The sequence below is a fragment of the Podospora anserina genome, chromosome 5, assembly GCF_000226545.1.
Source record: "Podospora anserina S mat+ genomic DNA chromosome 5, supercontig 10".
In the NCBI taxonomy this organism is placed as follows: domain Eukaryota; kingdom Fungi; phylum Ascomycota; class Sordariomycetes; order Sordariales; family Podosporaceae; genus Podospora; species Podospora anserina.
Window position 1 is genome coordinate 241,733 of NW_001914849.1, and position 25,127 is coordinate 266,859.

A 25,127-nucleotide genomic window follows, 5' to 3' on the forward strand; every position below is an offset into this window, starting at 1 on the left:
AGAAGACGTAGGAGAAAGGTTTGGAAGAGCTTTTGGTGTAAGTTTATGTTGGAAATATGTCGTTCATTTCTACCTGAAGAATGAAGAGATGGTGTTGACACACAACTCCTTGCTCTTACCCGTGATCCTTGCCTAAAGCTTGACATCGAGACACGGCGTCGCGTTGTGAACGACGAGTTTAGTGGTAAAATCCATTGGTGACAGTAGTATCTGGGTGCTCGTCAAACCTGAGTAGCATGGATGTATCTAAAGGTGACACATTCCGATGACCATGCAAACACCGGTGTGACGTGGAATCATTCTTTTCACGCTTGCCATGGTTGTGTGTTTTACGCTAGGCTTTAGTATTCACGCGATGACTGCAGCCTTTCCTAACTACTATAAATGACACAACCTCGATGGACGACGAGGTGCCCGAGCTTCTTTCGCTGTCGTACAGAGACTGGGAACTCATGACCGGGATGTTGAGACGAGGTGGTGTACTTAGCCTGATGTCTCCTGAAGACTGGCCCCCATATAGCCCCATCTCCCGAGTGGAACAATCACATACGACCACACCCAGCTGAAAATACGGCATCCCGTCCGCTCTGCCCGAGTCAAACAGCTGAGGGCCGAATCAGTACTCAGGTGGGTGACCACTGGGGAATCCTCGGTGTTGTATGTATTTTTTCTGTTTTCTTTTCTCGGTCTCATAGTTCACAAAAGCTGATCTTCGTTTGTGTGTAAGCGGTATATCTATAGAACGGAGTTTCTTCAGGCTTCCAAGATTCTTGTGAAATGCCGGCTATCATTACGGACCTCTCACACCCCTCAACAACCCTCACAAAATCACCACGGTGCTGGTCCCTTGACTGTTAGCGGATTTGCCTTTGGGAAAAACAAACACTAGCCCATACACGATGAAAACTGATGAGTAGTGACAAAAAATTCCTCCTACATCAAACCTGCCATCTATCTGTTAGCACACCCCTCCTTTCTCACTCCTTTCTCCCATTTCCGCATGGCAATGCCCAAACAGAATTCCGGGTTCCGGGTAGTATACTATCCCACACTCCCTCTATGATTAAGCCGACTGACAGTGATGTTGCTGCCCTGAATCTTTCAAGTTGTCTCTGTCGGGTTTAGCAGTTAGCGAACAATCCCTAGCCGAGCCTCGGGAGGATCCGACGAGTTCACTTACGTTGTCTTCTTTGGTCGAATAGGGAACAGGGCTTGCTCCGCCCGGCAATCTGTTCCCTTCTAAGGTACTTTTGGGATGATGAGGGGCCTGGCGTCTCAGGATTACACCTGCCACCAGCTCCCACCCAAGCTGTCAGGCCTGGTCAAGATGGCATCGGCTGTGGCATGGTACCCAGCGAAAAAAGACACTGAAAAAGAGGAAGAAAACTGACGCGCTAGTATTTCGTCGTCGCGGCAAGTGTGGAAAACAGGGTTCAAGGAGAAATTCAAAATCATCTTTTTCAGCCGTGACAGGCAATATAATAGTATATTTGATTTCCCCCATCGAATTCAAAAAGAGGGTACCTTATCTATAAGCGCCCCAAGTTATAATATCCTTCCACTCCTCGGCCCAAATAACTTGTCGTAAACGAAACCCCCGCGTCAGAATCTCGCACCCCTCCCAACACATTCCCCAGCACCAAGTCGTACCGACTGCTTATCTTCTTTCACCCTGGCGAGCGGTAAGACTCGAGTCTCTCTGAGGGAACCTTTAGCTCCTCGAGAGCTTTTGTAGATTATCTCTCCCCTTTTTTATTGCTCCTTCTCCAGACATTCGACCTCCTCATCCAGCGCGGTATCAAAGCTATCAGCAGCAGTACCGAGACTCTAGTTAGCATCAAGTTCTGGGCAAGGCGAGATTCAACAGCTTACTCCTTCCTCCTCATGATTGTTAACTTCCTCCAAATCCTTCGACCTGCCATCCGCCTTTGAACCCCCCACCCTGCACCAGTCAATCTCCTCCATCAACTTCTTAGCCACGCTTATCTCTGCTACCCACGCGGCTTGTAGAGGTGATGTGTGATCAGGCAAGCTGGTTTTGGGGACGGCATACAAGCTGTTCGGGCTGTGGACGAAAAAGTAGGTGTACCGTAAGTAGCCTTTCGAATACTTCGAGGCCGCCAAAATCCCAATTCACCTAGAAGCCGTGGATGGCCGCGATACCGATATGCCCCAAGTAATCACCAAGCTTGAATGCTTCCGGTTTGTGAACCCTTCTCCCCTGCACAGCCTGGCTTCAAATATCAGGCGAAGAAGAAGAAGTGAACAAAGTTCATCAGCGGGGTATCAGCGATAAGGTTGATGTTGAACTTCTTGTTCTAGACCCCCGAGTTACCGAAACACAAGCTTCTTGTCGACAGTACAAATTGCTCTGTTAATTCCCCCCCCTCCCGTCATCACTTACCAGTCCCCTCGCTTTTCTTGTATAAGCCATCGGTTTGCAGTCCTGGTCTCAGGCATGTGGACCTTTTCAAGGTAAAAGCGACAAAAGAAAACAAGAGAAAAAGAGAAAGCAACAAAAAAAACATACAACACCGAAGATTCCCCAGTGGTCACCCACCTGAGTACTGACTCGGCCCTCAGCTGCTTGACTCGGGCAGAGCGGACGGGATGCCGTATTTTCAGCTGGGTGTGGTCGTATGTGACGGTTTGGGGTCAGCAGATGGGCTCATGTGTGAACACACTAAACTTCCAGCCGCTGACGTCTGACATTGGCTTTGGTGTCGAATCGCGTCTGGTCGTGCTCCCCTGGCTTGCAGGCTCACCTAACATTTGCTCTTGTTTATCCCATCTTTTCCGGGCCTGATATTGAAAAACATTGCCACTCTGGCGGTACTTGGAGGATCAAGGTCTATATATACGGAGAAACTAGGTAGTGTAGATAAATAGTTCCGCAGTATATAATTTATAAATTATAATTGTAGTATTTTAACTATTTTAATCAAGATAAATTATTATTATACACTATTTAGCTATACTAAACTAAGATTATTTAGAAGTGCCTTTAATTAGGATCCCTTTTAGAGGTTCCAAATAAGCGTTCGTTATATTTTTCTAAAGTATAACGGGTAGAGCTTATAATTATTACGGCTTAATAGATAAGTTCTGAGATAAGGTAATAGTTATACTATACTAAGTAATTAAATTATAAGCTAAAGAAGAAAAGACAGGAAATTCCAATAGTTCCGATAAAACAGGGCCTTGTAATAAGGCAAAGCTTTGCCTACTAACTAGAGTCCCACATGCTCGCAGAGCCCCATATATTTGATATCCACCTGTCCGTTAGTGTCTGGCCAGTGTCGTAACAGTTAATAAATTTCTATTGGATATTTAATCGCAGGTATATAAAAATCGCGTAGTTAATTAATTATTTAATTACACGAAATATAAACTTCCGGTAAAGATAGAAATAAAAGTAGACTTTTTAAGAGCTAAAAAATATTTTAAAAGACTTAATACTTAAATTGCTAAACTGTAATTGGTGCCGGAACCCGAGTTGTGTTTATTTGTTAAATAGATTAGATAAGAATTCTGCTATGCTTTACCTTACCTTGTGAAACGGCATTACTATTCAAACCTTCTACACCGAGCACCCCGACAAACCCAAGGACTTCCGGCTTAATCTTAAAGCCATTACTAGTTCGTGGTCGAGTATAAGAAAAGGAGAGATTGTGTTACACGTCAACTGACCAACCGGCTACACTACGGCCTAACAGCTATCTACTTATACGTCGAGAGCCAGTGGTTGGAAGTGAGGTAGGTAATTAGGTGCTAGGCGGTTATTAAAGGAAGGATATTGGTTAAGTGATATATTGGAAGCCTCGGCAATAGCCTCAAGCCACAAGGGCACGGACCACTAAGTGATAGATAAATACGCGTCATTTGGACCTGTTTGTATTCCTAGATTTTTTTCATCAAGGACTTTAAGGCCATTGAAGATTATTAGCTGAATTCGACTACTGTCACAAGCCCTGATTTACAGCCCTTGTCACAGGAATTGAGGGTAGCTTCGCTGCAGGACTTCCGGTATATAATCAATATTATGTGTGGATATTTCGCGCAAGTTTTGTGAAGCGGTGATCTCTGTTCCCCTCTCCTTGCTGCTTGGAAGCGATGTTTGCCTCGAGACTTGCAAGACTTTGGCCTTTTGGAACAAGGTTGCGAACCCTCACAAGAATTTGAAATGAAGGTATATATTTTGTGGAGAACTAACTAGAAAATTCCTGTTTGACTCAGGATTTCAGGGGTGTCCGTATCTTTTTGTGGGCGGTTCAGGAAGGGAAAAAAATAATCAATCTTTGTTCGAGTATGAGTACGTGGTGATAGTTGGGTTCGTGCTGGAGGAAGTTTGATGTTCTCCACAATCAAGGGGGCACATGCCCAATGCACAATCTGGTTACATACATGAAATCCGCATCTGTGATTGCTTGAGAATAAGGGATGTTGGAATTTTATTTATCTGATTGGTAACAGAATACTTATAGAAAGCCCCGACGTTTTAGAGCCCACAATGGGCCGTCTTGAACTCAAAGATGTGCCACCTGAGGCGCAGCCAATTTTTGGAGCCACGATATCACAGGAGGAAGCCACTGTGGATCAAAGTTTGAAAGGCCAGCACAACCGAGAATTCTCACGGCCAACAATAAAAACTCTTGTATTCCTCGTTCCAAGGTTGTGACTGCACCAATCGCGCCGAGCGGGTCAAACATTTACAAACCGATACAAAGATGAGGACCGACAAGCGCAGCACTGTGGCATTGACGGCCAATATATCATCAATATGTGACCGTCCAGTTTTGGTTAGGTCTTGGGAAATATGAAAGTCTCTTTCTACCTGCCATCATTGAGGACCCAAAGCCGACTATTCACCGCCACATCAAACCGGGCAAGAGCTGCCTCAAGACAAAAGCGACGGTTAACACGGATAAGCCCGTCGAAGGATGTATGGGCTCAAGTTTGATCCACCCACAGCAGGGAGTAACATTCAGAGCCGTGGCATTGTGAAGTTGGTGAAACACATAGTCCAACAATAGAGTGTTAACCAACTTACTTTAAAGTGAGTGTTTTCAGCCGGCAACATACTTGTTACTAATTCACCATTGCTTTTTGATATCCGGGCTCAAAAATCTACATTTTGATACTCTTTTTTTTAAAAAAAAAATTCCAACATGTGTAAATAATAAACCTCGTCAAAATATTTAGTACATTCTGTCTTTTACACACGTGCCACAATGCACTTTCGCTTGCACTTACAGCAGGAGTAGGCCTTGTGAGATTGAGTCGAGGTAAGTCCGCTTCTAGTCTGATCCCTACCAGATTGTGCGGAATGGAACTAACCATCTGCCTTGTTCGTAAAAGCCCCTTCAATAGCATTGTTAGCGAGTCAAAGGAAGACGAAAATAGCTACCCAACATACCTTACCTAAGCACGGTGGGCTAGGTAACAGCATTCGAAAAAAATAGGCTAATGGTTTCTGGCATAGTATCATTTCATTGCTGTTGTCCACTCACCGGAGAGACACACATGGGCAGTGATTGAAAGTCTTTTGCGACATGCTCGTGATTGTTCCACTTTATTGTTAGATGCGTCTTTGTGCGAGAGAAAAATGTCAGATGTTCTGGGTTGCCTTCTTTCCAGTTTGGCGGGCCAAGGATATTTCATTCCCTTGCCCCCTGAACCCTAGTGGCTTCATGTTGTAACCATAATCACCAACCACATATTGGGAATTTTTCTGTCCTCATCCAACATGGTACTTCCCTATGAAGGTGGCAGGACATCAGAATACACAAACTGGGAAACGGAAAAACGAACTTGATCCGGCTTGGAGGAAGCAATTCCGTTTACGACAACACAGGCCTTTTAATCCTGACTTTCTCTTTGAGGGTGATGGAACAAGACGCCACCTCTTGAATTCCAGAGAGCAACCAGGTTTTCCGCGAACCTCAACACGCCAACAATACCGAGCACCATGGTCAGAGAACCCTACATGTCATCCGCCTACCCCTATGGTTCACAATTCTGGTTATGACGAATCTCCCGAACCCTTCAGCAGCCCATGCGTCTTGAGACAGCAGAGGAGGGATCATGCCCGGAAATTAGCACAGGAGAAGGAAGCACTGGCCGAGTTGTATGAATATCCGCCCCTTCAAAAGTGTCTGAGTATTGACAAGGTACAACGAAGTCTCAGCCACAACCCAAGCGACACCTTGATCGATTTGTACGAGACCACCGAGCTCAAGAGGTCTCATAGCCCCAGTGATATGCTTCCGGGCAGTAGAGGACTGTCACCGGCATTCCCTGAACCCGCCCAGAGTGCAGACAACATGGAACACGAACGGCCCAACATTACGATAAAGTCCGAGCACTCGCCACATACCTCGAAACTCTCCTCAATTCCAGATGTTTTGAAAGACCCACGTCCTCCATACCATCCAGAACCACCTTCTACATTGAACCAAGGACGCCCAGTTCTACCCGAACGTTCGGAAAGTCTACAACATTCACCTTTAAAGGCTCTGGAAAGTTCATCGCTTCCATGTCCAGAGACTTCCAGAAGCCCACGCTTTACATTGCCACTATCGTTGATGAGCGGATGGGCTTCGGTTTCCATGGACCGCATTTCGATTCCCCGGCCTTCTCCCAGTTCGCCCAGCATATCCCTTCCCAGTTCAGTGACAGGTCTTGGAACGCCAACGTTTTCCACTTCCTGAACAATCATACAGCTCCGACTCGTCCAGCTCCAACTCGTCCAGCTCCAACTCGTCCAGCTCCGGCTCGTCTACACTTTTTTCCATGGCGGAATGGAACCGCAGAGCTCAAAAACCACGGGGCTTCCCGGTTGCAAGGAGCAATGATGCTTGGGGATATAGACGGCAGTATACTTGGAAAGAGGCATAAAAACGGCGATATTACTCAAAGAGGCTCCCTGCAAAGACGCATAGCGGGATCAAGTACATCAAGGCTGTGTTGTGTGTTGTGCTTCGTGTTGTCTTTTGTGTCTTGTTTTTGGGACCGATCATCAACAGGATTATTCACTGGCTTTGTTGGGTGATGGGTTTCATTGTGCTTGTGGGAAAGATCATCATCTGCAATATTATCGGGCTTTTTTGGAAGATGGAATCGATTGTGTTAACGGAGATAGGTGATGGGCGGTACCGAATATCCTTTTGATCATCTTTCACTGAACCCATATGAGTAGGAGAAAATCTCGGAGTTGTCATTAGGTTGAAGGTGAGGAGTGATGGTGGACGGGAGACAGACCTGTTGCCAGAACAAAAAATATCAACACTATTAAGCCGACGGAGACGTGAAACGCGTGAGGCTTTTGGTCGCGACTTGGAACGCGTACAGTGCAAGACGACAATGAACCACTGGTTGGACGTGATGTCATCAAAGGTCAGGCTGCTCCGTGGCTGAAGTCAGTGCCGGGATTTTCTGTCAGGTGGTATTCACCTTGGTGGTGAGATTGAGGCTATGTGGGGCTGTCCGTTTTGCTGTTTGATCCAGAACATCGACAAGTGGTTCTCGCGGGTTGGTTGCGGTGGAGTGTGGTTGCAAAAAGCTATTTCAGCCACCACCAAACTTTAAATGAAATGCGCGCGGCTCAGAAATATTCTAGTCAGCCGCCTGAACAAGTTCCTGGCGCCTGTGGTGTGAAGTTCCCATGTGTGCGGTCAAAGACTGCGAATCCTATCACCGTTGATCGGCGGCCATCTCGCTGCCAGCTTTCTGCCCTCAACCACCTACTCTGCGCTCGTCTGCTCTGAGCTGAGTTTCCACCGAAGCATGGGCCCTCAGAGCGACTCACAGTGTCAAGTGAATAGGAACGAGCCTATTCATGGGACTGCCTCTGCTATTGTTGACTGCAATTGTGGGTCCTCTCCCGGACGTCGACCATCTTTTCCCACTTACCGCTCTGCCAGCCATCCCACGGCCAGTCCTTCTCTGGCTCTTTCACCCTCACCCGCCAGCAATCCTCAAGTTTTGTCTCTTCATTTCTTTGGACTGCTATCCAACCACTTCAATCGTTTTCCTCTATCGCGTCTTCGCTGTCGCAATCCATCCAGCACAACAGTCGCGACAGCTTCATTCACGTCCACATTTGACCATTTCGACTTCTAACCATCTCGACTTGACATATCGACTCTTGACCCTGTCGGCTCTTGACCCTGTCGGCTCTTGACCCCCTCGACTGTTGAACATCGCGGCTCTTCACCACGCTCACAATGATGTACCGCTCATTCCCTACCATAGGTGCCTGTGGCGGATTTCACCTCCGCCGGATCGTTCTCCCTTCCACCAGGAGATTCACGCGCGTCCCCAACATGCCTTCGGCCGGCAATTTTCCTGCTGCCATTGTGGAGGATACTCTCGCCGCTCCTTTCAACCTGAGCAGCACTCCGGGCCTCACCACCATTTGTCGCTGCGCTGAGAGGGGCTTGCCCACTTCGGATTTCTCTGCCATGTATTCTGCCGTTGCTCCTCTTCCGTCTCCTCTCGGGAAGCGCCGCCGGGATGACGACTCATCCTCGAATGACAGCCATCACAAGCGCCAGAGGAGCCCTTTGAGCGACTCCCAGATTGCCGACGCCATCGAGCGCCGCAAGACAATCAACATCGGCAGTCCTACTCGTTGGGTCATCACCAGCCACCGCCGGCCCCCTCGGCGTAGCCTTGATGTCGTTAACCATCTGACAAAGCAGATGGGCAACCTTCACATTTCCGGGACATTCGAGAGATACTGCAGAGAGTCGCGGAGACTGAACAGCACCGGCCAATCTATCTTTGGCATTCGAGTTTCTCTACACCACAAAAGCCCCGTTAGCAACGTCTTTATGACCGACATGAAGAATGGTAGCTTCAACTTCTATTGCCAGAGCGCTACTAGCGTCGAGGTGGAGATGGGCCTTGGCCACGACAACGAGAACCTTGTTCAGGAGGATGAGCCCATGGACGAACTCCGCCAGGGTGATCCGCCCGAGGAAGATTCGTTCCTCAAGCGATTCGGTCAGTGGCTTGCAGGTGTTGTCTCTTCAGACGACTACAAAATCGTCGACTTAACACCCGTCTGGCAGCAAACCAACGCTGGTATCACCATCTCGGGTCAGAACCTGAGCATTACGCCTGGCAACCCCCAGCCCGCCCAGGATACCGCTCAACCCGCTACACCCGGTCCTTCTGTTGGCGGCGTCCCCGTCTCCGGCACTCTCATGACCGTCATCCCTGGTCGTCCCAGACCCATCGAGGACACTCCCAAGCCTGCTCAGGAGAGCCACAAACCCGATGGATACACCTGCCTGTCCGCTCTCCGTCCCCGAGCAGCTGACCGCATGCCTATACACGGTCAAATTCTCCCCACCGCGTCTGGTTGTCCCAGAACAAATAACAAGAAGAATGTCATCGGCGCAGACGCCGCCCCTTCTGCCGAACCCAGCACGGCCCGCCGCCGCCACAGGCGCAACCATACGACCAACACCGACCGTTGGGACAAGCTAGATGTCATCAACGCGTCTTACCACCCCAAGAGCAATCCCCTCCACAGAGTTGCCGCCCCCGTCAAGAGCCACCTCAAGATTAAGAAGGCCCGCACGACGTCCAAGAAGAAGGCTACCTTTGGCTCTAACATGCGCATTTTTGTCAACGACACGCACTACCCCCAAACCTACGAAGAGGAAGACGCTGCCACTCGTGCGGAAAGAAAGGCTAAACTTCGACGGGAGATTGAGGCAAACAGGGCTGCGCAGCAGGCTGAGTTGGCTGTTGAGGCTGCTGCTGCCAAAAAGAGGAAGGCCGACGGCCAGGGTGAGCAGGCTTTTAGAGGCGTTGTGGCACCGTAAGTACCCTACCCCCACAAACACAATGAACATGACATGCTAAACACGTCTGTGATGCAGTAATTCCCATCTCGACGACAAAGAGCTCCAGCGTCGGTTGAACCTCGCTGAGGAGAACACGCGCGAGTATGAGGAGAGGTACTTGGCTGTGTTGAGGGATTGGAAGTTTGAATACGAGCGCCGGAGTTGTGTGAAGACCCCGCCTTTGCCGGCCAAGTTTGACAGGGACTTGCGGAAGGTGATGCGCCGGGTTAGCGTGATTAGGTGGGAGGATACTTTTAAGAGGATTGGAGGATGGTAGTGATTGGAGTTGAAGGAGGATCATTGGCTTTGTTTGGGTTTTGTTTGCAGGTTACATGGATGCCTTGGGGATATATCATATCAGGAGGTTCGGGACTGGCTGGGAGGATGTTTGTTTAGGAGGATTTCAACACTGGGCTCAGGAAAGGCTTCAGGAAGGCAGCGAGATACCTATTTGGCTCTGGTTGGACACAGCATAAGGTGTTATTTGGCACACAGGATCGTTCAGCGGAAAGGGGCATCACAGCGTGGTGGCTATAGCGTTTCGTTTTTATGGGTTGGCCCCCCTTGTTTGGCCCGGGATTGTCGTACACATTTTATAGATCCTGTTGCTTTGTTTTTACTCTTTCTCTGTTTTCGTTACGTGTACCTGTTTGTGGTTCTGCTCGTTTCAAGGGGCCGATACCCTTTACGGATCTTCTTTTTGTTGTTACTCTGTACAAATCCCGTGTTGGGGATACGATTACCAATGTTTAGCAAAAGCGATGATGGATATGATAATCACTAATGTTAAAAAAAAGAAAAGCAAAAGAAAAAGAAACCAATAAAAAAAAGCGGGCCAGTGCCCAACGCAAGAGAAGCGAACCTTGGCCTTGCACACTGTCAAAACGACGAAGTTAACGCTTGTGACAAGGGGCCAGAATAGCCCCCATGATGGATGTATAGGTACATATGACATTTTACTGTTGCAGCGGAGGGATATGGCCCGCTGCTTTCAAGTGATCCTTCCAATATTTTCCTCTGAGAAATGATTTACCATCCTTGGCCCTATCTCGACTCCGCGCTGGCACATATCATAACGATCGTTTGATACAGGCCAGCAGCCAGGGATCCAGATAATGGCAGCTTATTCCACTGGAGAGAACCTCTCAGCACGATGACCTGGCCACTAAAGCGAGATAAGTGGAAAAATCCTGCAGCGCGCAGCTTGAAGGCAAGTTCCTGGTGCTTTTTCGGCAATTCACTTGGAAGCCTTGTCAACACCGCAGCCTGGTACGGCTTCACTGCCTGGCGTCAATCTCCTCGACCAACCACTCACCCCACAACCGCCTGGCTTTTGCCCTGGTTTTATCGTTTTCAAGCCATTAGCTTGCCGCACCAGTGAACCGGACATCTAACAGTTACCCGTCTCCAACCTAACAAGCAAAATGAACTCCACCGACGGTAGTGAAACAAAAAAGGCCCTTCTGGATTCAGCCACTGGAAGGATATTTTCACCCTCGTCCCCCACCGCATCGATCGCATGTGCCTCCTTGGGGCATCTTGAAAGTCCACGCGCAGCCCTACTCGCCATCAAGCTTGCCAAATTGCACGACTTTGGCCCACGAAATTAATGCTGAGACGATACTTTCATCGAATGCCCCGCTCCACCAAAAAAAAAAAACCCAACGAGTTCAACGGCGCGTTCAGTTCTCTGACAACGCCACCAACATCATCACACCAATAATTGCCCAGAGTAGGGACGAAGACGAGATACAGGTGGATAGAAGGCCACGCTTGGCTCAAGGAAACAAGATAGACGCGGTGATTTACCATCCTGACATCTTGAGTTGGTCTTTCCGGGAGAGTAGACGTGCCTGCCGTCAGAAGTACAAAACAGATCGTGAGGAGAGGAAGTTGGAGATGTGGCGGAGGTATCTGGAAGAGCGGGAGATACTGGAGGGAGGATTGGGAGCGATGGAGAAGCCGTTGAAGATGACGTTGGAGATGGTGAAGGAGGATGATGGGTGTGATGTCATCAATCAACAGGATCTTGACGTCAATGCTTTGACGATCGAGGTGTTGAGGATAAAATCGTTGCCGACATGGCTTAGGTCGTGGGAGGGCAATTCACTGGCGACACTCACTGAGTACCTACTGAATATATAGATAGGTACAGAAGACTGTTTTATAAGCCCTTGTCCAGTCTTCAATCAACCAGGCTCGCAAATTGCATTGCGGACATCAAGGTTCGCCGATGGCGTGGGTGGATGTGAAGTGGCCACCAAGGCCAACGCCTTTGGCTTCCGCCACCAGCACCGATGTGCAAAACCCTGCAACATGTGTCACTTTCCCACAACATTGCTCCCAACCTTATCGTCAACAAAGGCTTTTCCAATGGACTCTCTTCGAGCGACGATTTATTTCTGCAGGCAGCTTTCGCGGGTCAAAGAAGAATCACCAACTTCGACGAGCAACCGCGACGTCCCTCCGAAGACCGTTCCGCTATCTCGCATCTACAGAGTATACCTCCATTTCGACAAATTACTACGTCCGATCGGTCTTACTGCAGGGTGTCAATTCCTTTGTGACCAGCTGAAGATGGTGCAATGCGGGTTTGTACTACTTGCAGCAGATATCAACATGGGGCGTCGAAAGACAAAGTGGGTGTTGGTAAAGCTCAACGGTGACATCTGGGCTTCACCATCCACTGCCGCATCTCCTACAGCCGAAACTGCAAATAACCCGCCCACCAAAAAAGAGCCCGTCCTTGCGTGGGTCCAAAGATCGTTCCCAGTACGCTCTGTAACATCAATACTCGCGAACAACGGGTCATACACCGACAATGGCTCCCGACATCCAGACCAGATCGAGTTTCTTCGCCTAGCACCGCACCGCCCCTCACAACCAACCAAATCATGCCTCAAGATCAAATCCTCCCCTACCGACTCCAAAATATCGACAGAGCCCCGCCGTGTCTCGTTCGCTGAAACCCAATCCACATGCATCATGACCTCGGAGCCATACACCCCCAGCCCCCGCTCCAGAAAACAATGGCGGTTTTGTCTGGTCCCATCCGGCGTACGCTCCAAACCCCGCGAAACCAACCGGTGTCTGGAGACACGCACAGGTCCAGTCAGCAAAGAGGAGAAGTGGCTTGACGAGCGGCTCACCGATGCAATTTTTACAAGTTTTGATGAAAGAGCGAGGTCGCCCCAGTGCCAGGATAAAGAGTATCAGGAAAAGAAGTGGGCGTGGAAAAGATATCGGCGTATGGTGAGAAAGCGAGAGGACACCCTATCGGAGCAAGCGAGAAAGGAGCTTGTGGGATGGTTGGAGGAGTGGGTGCGACGGTATACTGAGGTGTCCGAGACGAAAGAAGAGTCTCTGGTCGTGTCAGAGGAGAAGGAGGAGCAGGTTTGTAGCTGCCGAACGCCTCCGAGCAGCCCGGACTGGGATTAGAGGTGTGGCTGGAGCGAGACGATAGCAGCGGGTGGTAGTCGGATGATCGTCGCCAAGGGGCCTGAGGGAATTTAAACTGGCTCCATGAACTCGTTAGGTACGTCGGTGTCAACATATATGAGCACCTATATTGAAATATAAATCCGAACATATGCAACCAAAAACACCAAACGCATTTGTAAATAAAGAATCGCTTTCGCTTGGATTTTTGCGAGGAGGATCTCGCTGAAGAAGCTATGGCCGTTTGCTGAACTAGCACGATGCTGGTGTTGACAACTGAGAGATGTTATCCCGGTACCCAGCCTCCATCACATTCGACCTTTCACAGAGAGCCCCCAAGTTCCAATATCTGCAAAAGGGATGCATCCTACCGAGTGGTGAGCCGGGGGCTTCACCTATCTTGTTTGCGCGAAGGCAAACGGATCAAGGTGTTGCTCTTTGCCTTGTGTAACTGCAGTATTTATTGACCAAACGCTGCAAAATTCCGAGTATGGCTAATAGGGGATCAAGTCCGCCCTGCCACGTGCCTATCCCCGAAAGCAAACGGATTCCGTAGGTAGCTGCAGCGAGTATTATAATAGGCCTCTTTCTCATCCCATCTAATGACAGCACCAAATCCACATGGAAGGTGACGAAAAGGTCTCCTATCGACTCTTCGATCCGTTTTCAACCCCATGCTACAGGATGTTTGGCGCGCAATGGAGGAGGGCCATGGCGATGCTTGCCAACCAGCCACTGTCCAAACGGTTCCGTCACGCCAAATTTGAGTCCAGCGCCCCATTATTTGGATCGACATCGACAAGATGGTCAACTCACAAGGCGGATGATACAACAGTCAAATTCCCATCTCTCCACGCAGATATCGAGAAGGCCCTCGGCACCGTATCGATCATTCCCAAGCCGTGGTTCAATGATCACAGCGAAGACGACGGCAAAGTCACGCAAGAATACTTTACACACGTCATGGGTCACTTCAAATGCCAGAATCAGAATTGCTCCAAGTCCGGCTGGAGCAGTAAGAAGGTCGGGATCCTAATCCGGCAGTTCTCCGGGAACGGCTATAACGCCTTGGTGTTCAAACAGCGCTGCAAGGTGTGCGATAAACTGGGGGTCTTGCGGCTTGACGAGGATTCGTACGTGGAACGGGTGGTGTACCGGCTGAAGAAATGGGCTGGCATTCATGTGGAGAAACCTGTATTCGGTGGGAAGCGCGGTGAGCCGCATAAACGTCAATTTTGTGAGGCCTGCCTGGCGGGGTACGACTGTCAGAAGGCTTCTCTAGAAGAGTGAAAGGGCCAGATTTGCACAAATGGTGTCATGCGGTCTTGCGTTGGATAGGGTTTAGTTCATAGGAACACTGCATGCATAATGCAACATAATTCTGAGCACGACCCATTTATGTGTCCACCCCCACCGTGTCTGTGCAGACCATTCCTGCTTGAGAACATTACCGGAAAGTTTGCAAAGTACCCATTGATCCCGCTTCACACAGATCCCTATACTCGGTGTCACTTCAGCCCGATGACTGACATTCATGATTGCGATTACCTACTGGATCAATACATACCTACCCTAGATACCCATGATATCTATCAAGTTCTTATGATAACAACAGCCTAGCAGTTGCTGCCTGATTTAACCGCCAGCTGCTCCCTACACCGTCACCATGCCCACCACTACCGATGACACCGCCGTAAGTCAGCCTCTTGGGCAAACCCGTACATTCAAGCACAACAAGTAAAAACTCCTCTCCAGCGCCCCCTCAGCGACCATAAACCCAATTCAGCGCCTTCCGCCGATTCTACGACGCCCTAACCCAAAGCCACCATCCCCCCAATCCTGATAATGCCCACAAGCCCTGGAGCTGCGTCATGTGGGCGACCTACTTCAACTTGCGCGATGGTCACGCCTGGAGGGTCTACACGGCTGACAACCACCCGCTCGTTGACGTCTTTCAGCGACTCAGTGGGCTTCGTGATTGTCTTGAGTTATGTGTTGTTTTGATTGTGGATGATTATGTCAGTGGAAGATGGGAGAGACAGGAGGGACAGGTAGTTAGTTTTGTCAAAGGTTGTGGGTATGCGGCGCATGAGAGAAACGTGTTTGCTGTTATTGCAAAGGGAACAATGACGAGGTTTTATCTGTTGGATAGAGAAAGGGGGGTTGAAGCCCTACCCGGGTCTTTGAGGCGAGGGAGAATGGGATATGGAGGTTTGGGAGGTATTGATGGGCGGTATGGTGAGGCTTTGTAGGTAAACACACACGGACCACAATGGCGAGGTTTCCTTATCATTGAGAAAGCCAGCAATTCTTCCAAACTATTCAGTTAAGAAAAGACAGGGTCGATGACCGGGCTGGTTGGGAAGGCAGACGACGTTGGGGTTGAAAAACTACTTATGACGTGATTTATGATGTTGTTAAAATTTGAATTGCCTTCGATGTTGAGCCCACGTTCATCACAAGAAAGCACGATAAATACAAATTTGAAGCCCCATTCCTCCATCTGATGTTGCTCAGAGTACCTTACCTACCCAGCCAGTCAGCCACCAGCTAACAGCCATCTCCTTCACTTCACCTTCAAACCCTTCGCTACAACCCCTCAAGAATATCAGCATCACATCCTCCAGCCATGAAAACAAATGCGGAGGTCATACCAATTCTCTTGCTCGCCTCATCCACTCTCTTGGCTGTCTTGTGCAGCGCTCTTCTAAGCAGGCCTCGCTTTGCCTTTTGTGCCGGTGTATCACCCCCAGCCACTGACTCGCTGCGTTCTGACCCATCTTGAGACTGGTCATCATCATGCAGGTAGGGAAATTGTGCGGAGTCGAGACCGGGTTGGGGTTGTGGTTCATTCCTGAAACGTGTATCTCTGTTATCTGCTGTATAGGTAGTTGGGGACAGATTGGGGTAAGTAGGGACTGCCGCTGGTGGAAGTCTATTAGTTGATGGCGGTCTGACAGCAGCAGCACGATGGCTGACAGGTTCTTCGGATTTGCGTGCTTCTGTTGGTTTCTTTGTGCTGGCGTGTGCGGGGTTTGAAGTCGTTTCCTCCGATCTTCTAGAAGCGTTTGAGCGAGGCTCAAGTGGTGCGGGATCAACGCTTTGTCTTTTGGGAGATTGCTGCGGTGATACAGGTACAATGTTAGGAAGAAGGCTGACCGTCGGTGGAGCAGGTTGTTGGGATGGTGTATTAGTGTTTAGCATGGCATTCATTGTTCTCCGTTCCAGATCTAGGTCAGGTGGTGGTGGTACGACGTCCATCAGATTTGGATCTTGTTGAAGTCTGTCGTAGAAGCTCCTGTGTTCGCGGTCCCTTCTGGTTTGGCTTTGCCCTGCGATGTTAGAAACACCGCGGTCGGTGGGCCGTGTGGGCGCATTTTGACTAGGCCTGTGATTGCTGAACTGGGCGGCAGTTGTCGGCTGAGGAACTGGAGGATTCACACTTGCATTTAGCATGGACTGCTCCCCCACGCTGACGGGATCTTTGTCGGCTTTTCTCAGGGAATCCACAATGCCTGTGGCCTCCTTTGGTTGCAGCAGTTCGAGGGGGTCAACATCTCGCAGACTACGAGTCTTACGTCGTTCCACATAACGCAGAGGCAGCGTTGTTCCTGATAGAGCCGATCGTTCAGGTGGCTGATCGTGCCTTTCAAGTGCAGCGGTTCGCTCTGGATGGCGTTGAACTGCAATGGGACTTTTTGCTGCCTCGCCGGCCCCCTTTCTTTCAAGTTGATTTAGACTTTGAATTGGTCCGTGGGACAAAGCAACCAAGTTCTGGAAATTCGTGTCAACGTCAAGGGGCCCCCGCGGATGACCGACCCCTGATACGGCATCCTGATCACGGACGGCAGGCCCAGCATGGTTGATACGTCCAGCCGGGGTAGGGTCGTCTTGCTTGACCTCGTGCTCCCGGTTCAGCGACCTAATCGTAATTCCGGTGGCTGCAACGTCTCCAGAACTTTCGAAGACCGTGTCTGGTGACTCCGTGAGGGGGGGTGAATCCACGACTGACAGTGGCGTGGAGGCCGCCGTTGGAGCCTCGTCCAAGGCGCCCCGGTAAGAAAGAGGAAATTCGTCCATGGTTCTTCTCTTCAAATACCAACGGACTTCTGCGCAGGATATCCCATAGTGGGTTGTCTCGTCCCGAAGAAGCTGTTGAACTTGAACGATATGACTGTCAGCTTCACCCCATACAGACCCAGCTGCTGCAACGTGATCATCCCAGTGGGGAGCAGCATAACAACTAAAGGGGTGCTCTTCGATCCTCTTCTTGACCTTGTCCTCAAGAGAGCTTGCTGTGGGCTGCCGAGAGTCTGCAAAGTATGGCATCGTGAGGTACTCGATGCAAATCTTGGCGAGCGCGGCATGAGAAGACATTTCCTCTAGATGAAGGGACTGATCATTCCTAGGTTTCGTGAGACAACTCTTCAGTGTCTGATTGACGGGCTGGAGAACACCTTCCTTCACCTCGACAAGCCGTCGTCCATGTTGCTGGACCATGGCCCTTGTACTGCCTACTAGGTTTCGCAAACTCTCCAATTCTAATGTGGTCACTCGCCGCTGGGACACTTGATCTTGCGCCATGCTGAGAGCTACTGCCGTGTTTACCTCGGCCTCCTTGAGAGGTTCAATCTGAAACGCCGCCCATCGCAGAATGTGTTTGAGAAAAGGTTGGTAGGTCGTATTTCGCTGTGCCCGCCTCAAGACCCGGTCGTACATGCTGGCAGTGTCGTTGGGTAGCTCTTTCGCTAGGGCTGCTGTCGTGCTGATGGGCTCAATAACCAAAGAACCGAACAACTCCTGGGCTTTTAGATTTGCCAAATGATGATCACCGTTTGAGCTCTCCACAACGATATCACATATCTTTTTCACCTGAGCTGTATCTAGCGAATTGAGACGTCGTTGAACCATGTCCATTTCAGGACCGTCCCAGTTGTCGATGTTTGTCAGAGCCGCCATCACCGTCTTCTGAACATCCTCTCGGATGTCTTCCGTGGTTATGAAATAGTGTTGAAAGTCTTTCCGTTCCTTGAGTTTACCGTCCTCACGTGAAATCAAAAGGACTTTGAGACGCTCTCGTTGTTCCTGTGACTCGGCCTTAGCCGTGAAATCATCAATGCAACTGAAGAAACCGTCCTGGCAATCGCGTGACATTTCATCAAAACCGTCGACTACGACAGTAAGAATGTCGCGGGCGGTTACCTTGGACACCACCTCCGGCCACAGTGGAACCAGAACTTCCAGGGTCCAAATGCTGTCGTCTGAGAGGGGGTTATTGGACGTCTTGCTGTGTCGTTGCGCCTCCAGGTACGGCGGGACCAGATAATGTTGAATCAGCTCTGGTTCGATGCGGAGGGCGTGGTGGAGAGTCGCGCGCAGCAGATCAACCAAAGTCCTGCGTCCAGCGACCGACTCGTCGAGGAAGCAATGGGCGACCTTCTGTGTTGTCGATGAAGGGATCAGATCTGTGATGATGTGGCGGGCGAGAAAGCTCTTTCCTGACGCTGGTGGACCCTGAATCCAAAGCATTCGGCTCTCTTTGTCATCTTCAACCCAGTCTTGGAATTCTTTTCGTTCCGAGATCCATCCGCAGGTCCCCGTGGTAGCTTGTTTTGCCATGAAATAGCCATGAAAGCCCGTTGGGCAGAGTGATTCGAGAGCCCTCCTTGCATCATCACCAATGTGTTCCAGTGCTTTGGTCACGCCCATCAGGTGCTTCAAGTGCGACACCACGAGCTGGAAGCCCCCTTTCTTTTGCACATTTGGATTCGGCTCAGCGAATCTGCAAAGGTCCAGGTGGTGGCCTTCGAGCTTGATCTGCAGTTTCCGGGGGGCGTCCATCCACCCGCGCCCTTCATCGACCAGCTGTTGTTATGGGTTACACTTATTAGCAACTGTTGATACCAGTTGACGTAAACTAGCAGCCGAAGCATAGATGACTAGGTAGGTACTCACCGGTGCATCCAAATCTGGCATCACCTTGCCCTCGACGTAGTTGACAAAGAACAGGTACTCTTGGAGCCTCCTGAACTCGTCAGTAATGTCGGCGAGGACGCCGCTATTCTGTATTGCCTGCGCCTCCATTCTCGATGATGGCGTCAAGCCACGGAGCGGAGAATTGATGTTCAAGACCAATTTCAGATACTTTTTCCAATCCTGCCTGTCAAGACCGTGATGCGGAACTGCAAAGAACATCTTTCTCCAAACGTTAGTGCCTGCCTATAATCACACAAGTATGGAATGCCTACTGCTCCTCGAGTTGCATGCCACAGAACATGATAATTGGGTCTGGTATTCGCCAAAAGCATGGCCCGTTTGATCAACATGCCTCCAAGACTGTGTCCCACAAATATGATGGGGTTCAGTTGGAATTCCCATCGACCGTCCGGCCCTGGTACAGGAAACAAGTCCCCGGTGAGCTTCATCATGAGCAGGTCGAGAAGCTCGTGGGCATGGTCAGTGACCTTGGTGGCATCTGAGGCGCCTCGTAGGGTGGTGTTATAGTGGAAAGACCAGACTCGTACGTTCTCAACACCGCAATGCTTTAAGCCAAGAAGATCGCGAGGCCATATTGTTACTTTGCCATATTCATCTTTGTGTTTCCATGTCTCCAGGTAATGACCACCAAGACCGGCCACGAATATGAGTCTTTACGCTTTCATCAGCTATATGTCCGCTTCTGGTGGCCAATTTTGCTGGTCAGACACACTCTGCTTGTGGTGGTAAGACTTCCTCTTCTTCTTTCACTGCTTTGGGGTCTGGGTGCAACAGAATAAGATCCGAGTGGTATTTTTCGTCATCTCGCCTGAAGCCACCTGTGATCCTATGGGGAAGGTGCCAGAATCTTTGCACCGAGTCCATTGCTTCTGCCATTTTGCCGTGTCACGTTGTCTTGGTCGTGCGATGTGGTCGGCTCATCGCGATTGAGTGCTTCGAACTCACCTCTCCATTTCAGGATGCGATCTCGACCGATTGTTGATGAGTGAGTATGGGGCCATGTGGCGGACCAATGAAATTGTAGAACCAGTGGTAAGGTATTTGGTAGGTACCCAACCACTCAATACATGCAACCCAACAGTGACCTCAACGACGAACATACGCACCTAATCATCGATTGACCATGGAACGGCCAACAGTCACACCAGGCCCTCAATGGAACGAAGACATCATGGCGACCGACAACAGCCACTACAACCACAGCAACTGGGATGCAGCAGTCCCTCGCATATTGGAGCTTTTGGATCGACTCGAAGAAGCAAACATCTACTTTGGCTCCCTAGTCTGGGAACACGACTGGGAAAAACGCGACTTGATCGAAGACATTCAGAGCATGCGACAAATGCTGCGCGAGGGCCTCGCCGAATCCTCTCTCTACCACTCACAAGTCCGACGTGTGCTTGACGCAAACGCCCGAGAGGTCATTTCTAATCTCGAGGCCGCACTGAGAGCCGAGAGATCCAAGAACTGGGAGTTGTCCTATTACGCAAGGGACATCGAGGAGGACAAATGGAAGTTGCAGGTCAAGCTGCGGGACAGTGTTCCAGGGCAAAAGGATTGGAATCCACTCTCAAGGGCCAAAACAGCAATGGAACGCGCGCTTGAAATGGAAATTGCAGAGTTGACGGAAAAGATAAGAAACCCGAAAGGGAGGGGAAGGGCAAAGTCCGTGTGAGAAGATTGGCGCCAATGCAAACATGCACCCAACGATGCCCAACGTCACAGCATCTGATGCATCTCATTGCGTTTATGTGATAGCCATAGTAAGGAGACATCGAAAAGAGTCATTTGACCACAGTGATTGGGTTTCTAGACCACCGAGAAAAAGTCCCGACTGCATACCTCCCGTGTCCAGCTGTTGCGGGCTGTAGCAGCAATGGATCTCAACAACTTCAAGGGCTCCCGTCCCATCCAAAAACATGCCAGCCAAGCCTTTACGCTTTACCTCTCATACGACGGTAGACGGAGATATTCTATACACCTCATTGACTTCTCGGGAGCCATAAAAGATGAGTGCCCAATGAAATTAGTAGAAAGTTCCCATATACATGAACGGCGTGGATCAAGGGGTTCCCACATGATGCATGCAACATGTTGTTGTTCCTCAAATATGAGGGACAGGACGTATGCAGGACGTTATTCCTCTAGGTTGAGGAGCAATACTGCATGCAGCGTATGCTCACACCCTGCTGTTGTGTTTCCCAACGGTCCAAGAACCGAACAAATGAGATGTCTTGCAGGCAGAGTACCCTGGCATCCTGCAAGAGAGGTTTGAGTGTATCTTGCCCAATCACGCCAGTGGTGATCTCCAGGCACGTTGTTATGGCGGAGCCGGACTCAACTCCAAAGATGTTACCCATCCAGTTCAACTATCAACAAGACTGGTCTCGATACCTATTCCAAACAGTCACGACGCTGCGGATTGCTAATTGGGGCCTTCCACGGAGAAAGCAAACCGCCTTTCCGATATCCGCGCCGCCTACGCCCAACGCATTGAGGGTGTGCTACTCTTGCCTGTCCGATGTAGCGCGATACTTTGAGTGACTTGCTCACTTGAGGTGCCGTGTTTGGGCCCCGTGGGAGAAAACAACTCTTCGATAAAGTAACGTAAAGGCGATGACCAGAGATCCTGGTAGGATCAGGTCTGAATGCGAGATGCTAGGCACGCGGAATACCTGAGGGTGGATGCCTAGCAATGATTGGCAAAGGGCTGATGATACAGTGTTGGGTTTTCATCGGAGTTCTTTCCGGTTCTAAGGTGTTTCCAAGAGGGGAAGCTTCCTGGGAATGACTGAGAAATCACTCTAAATCATGTGCGACTGTGCCATGGGGGCCCAACAAGCTGGGCAACGAATGGAGACCATGACCTAATTTGGACTTGGCTTCCATGAAAGGACCTTAGCACAATCTCGCAAGCTTACCTACCTTGTGTATAGGCTATATGTCAAGGGATATCCGCCTCCGCTTCGCGGAGAATGCCAAACGAGTCCTGTCGCCATATTCTCCCCACGGTAGAACATATTGTTTCAGAGCTTGTCACTCCCCGGCACGATTTAGGCTCCCGTGTCGACTTTCCAACTCCATTCAACTTTCGAAAGTTAACATCAACAGAGACGACACCTCAGCCCTCGGTTGACTCGCAATCTTCAAGTCAATCCTCATCGAAACAGTACTGGTGTTCCTGACAACCGGGCGAAAGGTGAGTACCGATCTACCATTTCTTCGTGGACTTCAACCAATCCGCCTCAACTCAAGAGTCCGACATTCTGTAGATGGCTGGCAGTCCAAATACATCCGACGAGGCCGTGGACCGAGCAGCAGCGTCACTGCGCGCCGCCTCATCCGGCGGTTTCGCACCGTTGGTTGAGCTCCTTCTCAAGAGGCACGAAAAGTCGTTTCCCGACGTGTTCAAAGACAAGATCCTTAACGGCAAGGACAAGGACGGGGCCGGCCCCTTGTTCTCCGCCGCCTTTGTCGGCCATGCTGATGTGATCGAGGTACTCCTTGCTCAGAAGGGCATCGACGTCAACCTGAAGAACACCAAGGACTGGACTCCCCTCCGAGCGGCGCTGAGCAACGACAACGAACTCGCATCCGAATTGTTGGTAGAAGAAGACGCCGTGACTGCCACCAAGGAGTTTCATGTCAATTGGAACCCACTCTGCCATGCCGCTGGTGTCGGCTACGTTCATGTCGTCAAGTCCCTTCTCGGTAAAAAGGGTGTCAAAGAGGAGATCAACCTGCAGGACGGTGACGGGATGACGGCGCTGTATCTGGCTTCGACTAATGGGCATACAAGAGTGGTCAAGAGTTTGTTGAAATCTGGGGCCAAACACAACCAGGAGAGCAAGGGGTATCTTATGCCATTGTACGGGGCTGCCACAAGTGGTCATGCCCGCATTGTCGAGATCCTCTTGGACGCGGGCGCAGACCCCAGCCCCAGGACCCATGACGGCGACTCCGCCATGGATGCGGCCGTCAAGGGCGGTCATGCTACCGTTGCCGAGTTGCTGATGGACCACCTTGCCAAGGTGGAAGAGAGGCAGAGTGGCAGGCAGACTGGAACTGGTGCCTCAGGGGGTGGGGGTGGTGGAGGCGGGAATGTCGGGGCCGGGGGAGGAACTGCCGTCAACAGCTAAAGAGTAGTATGACAGATATCCAATGGAAGTTTACTGGTTCCTTCGTTGACGACGTTCCCGCCTGTAAATAATTATAGGTATCTTGTGAAGTATCAAGACATGTTGCATGAATACGCAATTATGCGAGGTGATATCAAGATACCTAGGCTGGTGCCATTCCGTGACCATCCATAGGCGCTCACAGCACTCAGAAGTTTCAACATTGGGTCTGCCCCTGAACAACCAGCTCTGCAACTACCTTGACGATGATGATAAACTCAGCCATGTAAATGATTGCTGATTGCTCGACATAGGAACGATCTGAAATTCAATTGCCAAATACCTACCTACCTACAAAGGACAATAGAAAGATCTTCACATGGGGACTTTACACTCTGACAGCACCAGAACGCTAGGGTCTCAACAGCGATTGGGTATAGGACACACAGTGAGAGAGACGTGGATGGTATTACGAAGCATGATGTGGGCTTCACGAGGCAAGTTTCTCACTACAAGGAAGTTCCTGATCAGGTATGTATTGTACAGATTTGTCTTGCTATCAACCATCTCAAACTCACGGCGCCTCCTTGTACTCTTCATCTAGCCTCCAGAATAATGGATCGCCCACCTCCTCCATTGCCATAATAGAGGGATACAACTCATCCCTGTTGGTAATGATCAAAGTGTCCCTGGCAATCCTAATCTCTTTCCGAAGCTGTTGAATAATCTCGATCAGATAATTGACTCTTGCCCTCGCCTTCCTGATGAATGGTTCGATTTGCTCTCGGATCTGCGAGGCAATGTCCCTTGTTGTCTTGTAGGCATTGGTGAGGGTGTCGGCATATGCCGCAGTGTCGAGTTTGAGTCCCTTGGCCCTGTAACTTTGCTTCTCCGGGTACGGGACTTCCTTGGCTTGCTTGGGAGGCATTGTGAACGATAGAGAGGCGGATTGCGTGGCTGGTGTCACATTGTCAGACGCTGGGGCCACCACGTCATTCGTAGAAGTCAGTCTCTCAACAACTGACCTGTGGGAATCAAGAAAACGACTGAATGGCTCGTAAGGGGGAAGATGTGGTGAGTCGATGTGATGCTCAACAGCAGCTCTGCGTCAACGAGATCAAGCCAGGTATCAATCCACAGTTTAAGTATGCCACGTATTTGAATACCGGAGTTGTTGATGTCCGTGAAAACTAATCAGTTTGTAGCATTGGCTTCCACAGGTCCCTACGCACATGAGAAGGTCTGATCGCGTCTTCCCTCCAGGCGGGCAGTGTGACATCCTTCCAGCCACCCAATCGATACATCAACCACATACTGTCCATCACCAATCGTTGAAAAGCTAAGAACTTGGCTACAACCCGGTCGCATGAAGCCGTGCCGCACTTGACGTCGAAGGGGTGTGAGCAGAACAAACCCAAGAGTACCTCAAGGTACAGACTTCTTTCGGGATTTTGCATCCCAAGTTGGGCACCCACTGCCCATTTCTCCATTCGTCCTGGGCTCTCGCAATCACTACCCAACAACAGACGGCCCGTCAACGGGGTAGCTTCGGGCCGTGACTGGAAAGCCCCTTACCCACCTGCACCCCAATGACGGGAACACGACCCACACCGGGCACCAACCACCTACCCTGCATATCCTAACATATGTCTCCCCACCTCCCTCGGTGCATCTCCTGTTCACGATCTAGCCTATCAACCCCCTATGGGTAGTACCA

At 50.2% G+C, this 25,127-nt stretch overlaps 6 protein-coding genes across 6 annotated transcripts, besides 2 other annotated features; 4 read left to right on the plus strand and 2 right to left on the minus strand.

Moving 5' to 3' along the window:
* The first annotated feature begins 541 nt into the window (after nt 1–541).
* Nucleotides 542–677: a sequence feature (rRNA 5S).
* A 1,844-nt stretch (nt 678–2,521) lies between these two features.
* Nucleotides 2,522–2,654: a sequence feature (rRNA 5S).
* Nucleotides 2,655–8,225: 5,571 nt separating this feature from the next.
* On the plus strand, nt 8,226–9,836 carry PODANS_5_10890 (uncharacterized protein; the record flags this gene model as incomplete). The annotated part of the gene is made up of 1 exon (XM_001905604.1): nt 8,226–9,836. The coding sequence occupies one exon, from the start codon at nt 8,226–8,228 to the stop codon at nt 9,834–9,836; it is 1,611 nt and encodes a 536-aa protein (XP_001905639.1).
* A 2,337-nt stretch (nt 9,837–12,173) lies between these two features.
* Nucleotides 12,174–13,295, plus strand: PODANS_5_10900 (uncharacterized protein; the record flags this gene model as incomplete). Its single annotated transcript, XM_001905605.1, has 1 exon — nt 12,174–13,295. One exon carries the CDS (start codon nt 12,174–12,176, stop codon nt 13,293–13,295), a length of 1,122 nt encoding a protein of 373 aa, XP_001905640.1.
* Nucleotides 13,296–13,916: 621 nt separating this feature from the next.
* Nucleotides 13,917–14,585, plus strand: PODANS_5_10910 (uncharacterized protein; the record flags this gene model as incomplete). The annotated part of the gene is made up of 1 exon (XM_001905606.1): nt 13,917–14,585. The coding sequence occupies one exon, from the start codon at nt 13,917–13,919 to the stop codon at nt 14,583–14,585; it is 669 nt and encodes a 222-aa protein (XP_001905641.1).
* Nucleotides 14,586–15,884: 1,299 nt separating this feature from the next.
* Nucleotides 15,885–19,942, minus strand: PODANS_5_10920 (uncharacterized protein; the record flags this gene model as incomplete). The annotated part of the gene is made up of 3 exons (XM_001905607.1): nt 15,885–19,160; nt 19,251–19,490; nt 19,571–19,942. Coding segments are annotated over 3 exons (3,888 nt in total), but the record flags the coding sequence as incomplete, so codon positions are not given.
* A 2,622-nt stretch (nt 19,943–22,564) lies between these two features.
* Nucleotides 22,565–23,431, plus strand: PODANS_5_10930 (uncharacterized protein; the record flags this gene model as incomplete). The annotated part of the gene is made up of 1 exon (XM_001905608.1): nt 22,565–23,431. One exon carries the CDS (start codon nt 22,565–22,567, stop codon nt 23,429–23,431), a length of 867 nt encoding a protein of 288 aa, XP_001905643.1.
* Nucleotides 23,432–23,984: 553 nt separating this feature from the next.
* PODANS_5_10935 (uncharacterized protein) lies at nt 23,985–24,338 on the minus strand (the record flags this gene model as incomplete). The annotated part of the gene is made up of 1 exon (XM_001905609.1): nt 23,985–24,338. One exon carries the CDS (start codon nt 24,336–24,338, stop codon nt 23,985–23,987), a length of 354 nt encoding a protein of 117 aa, XP_001905644.1.
* Between the last annotated feature and the right edge of the window lie 789 nt (nt 24,339–25,127).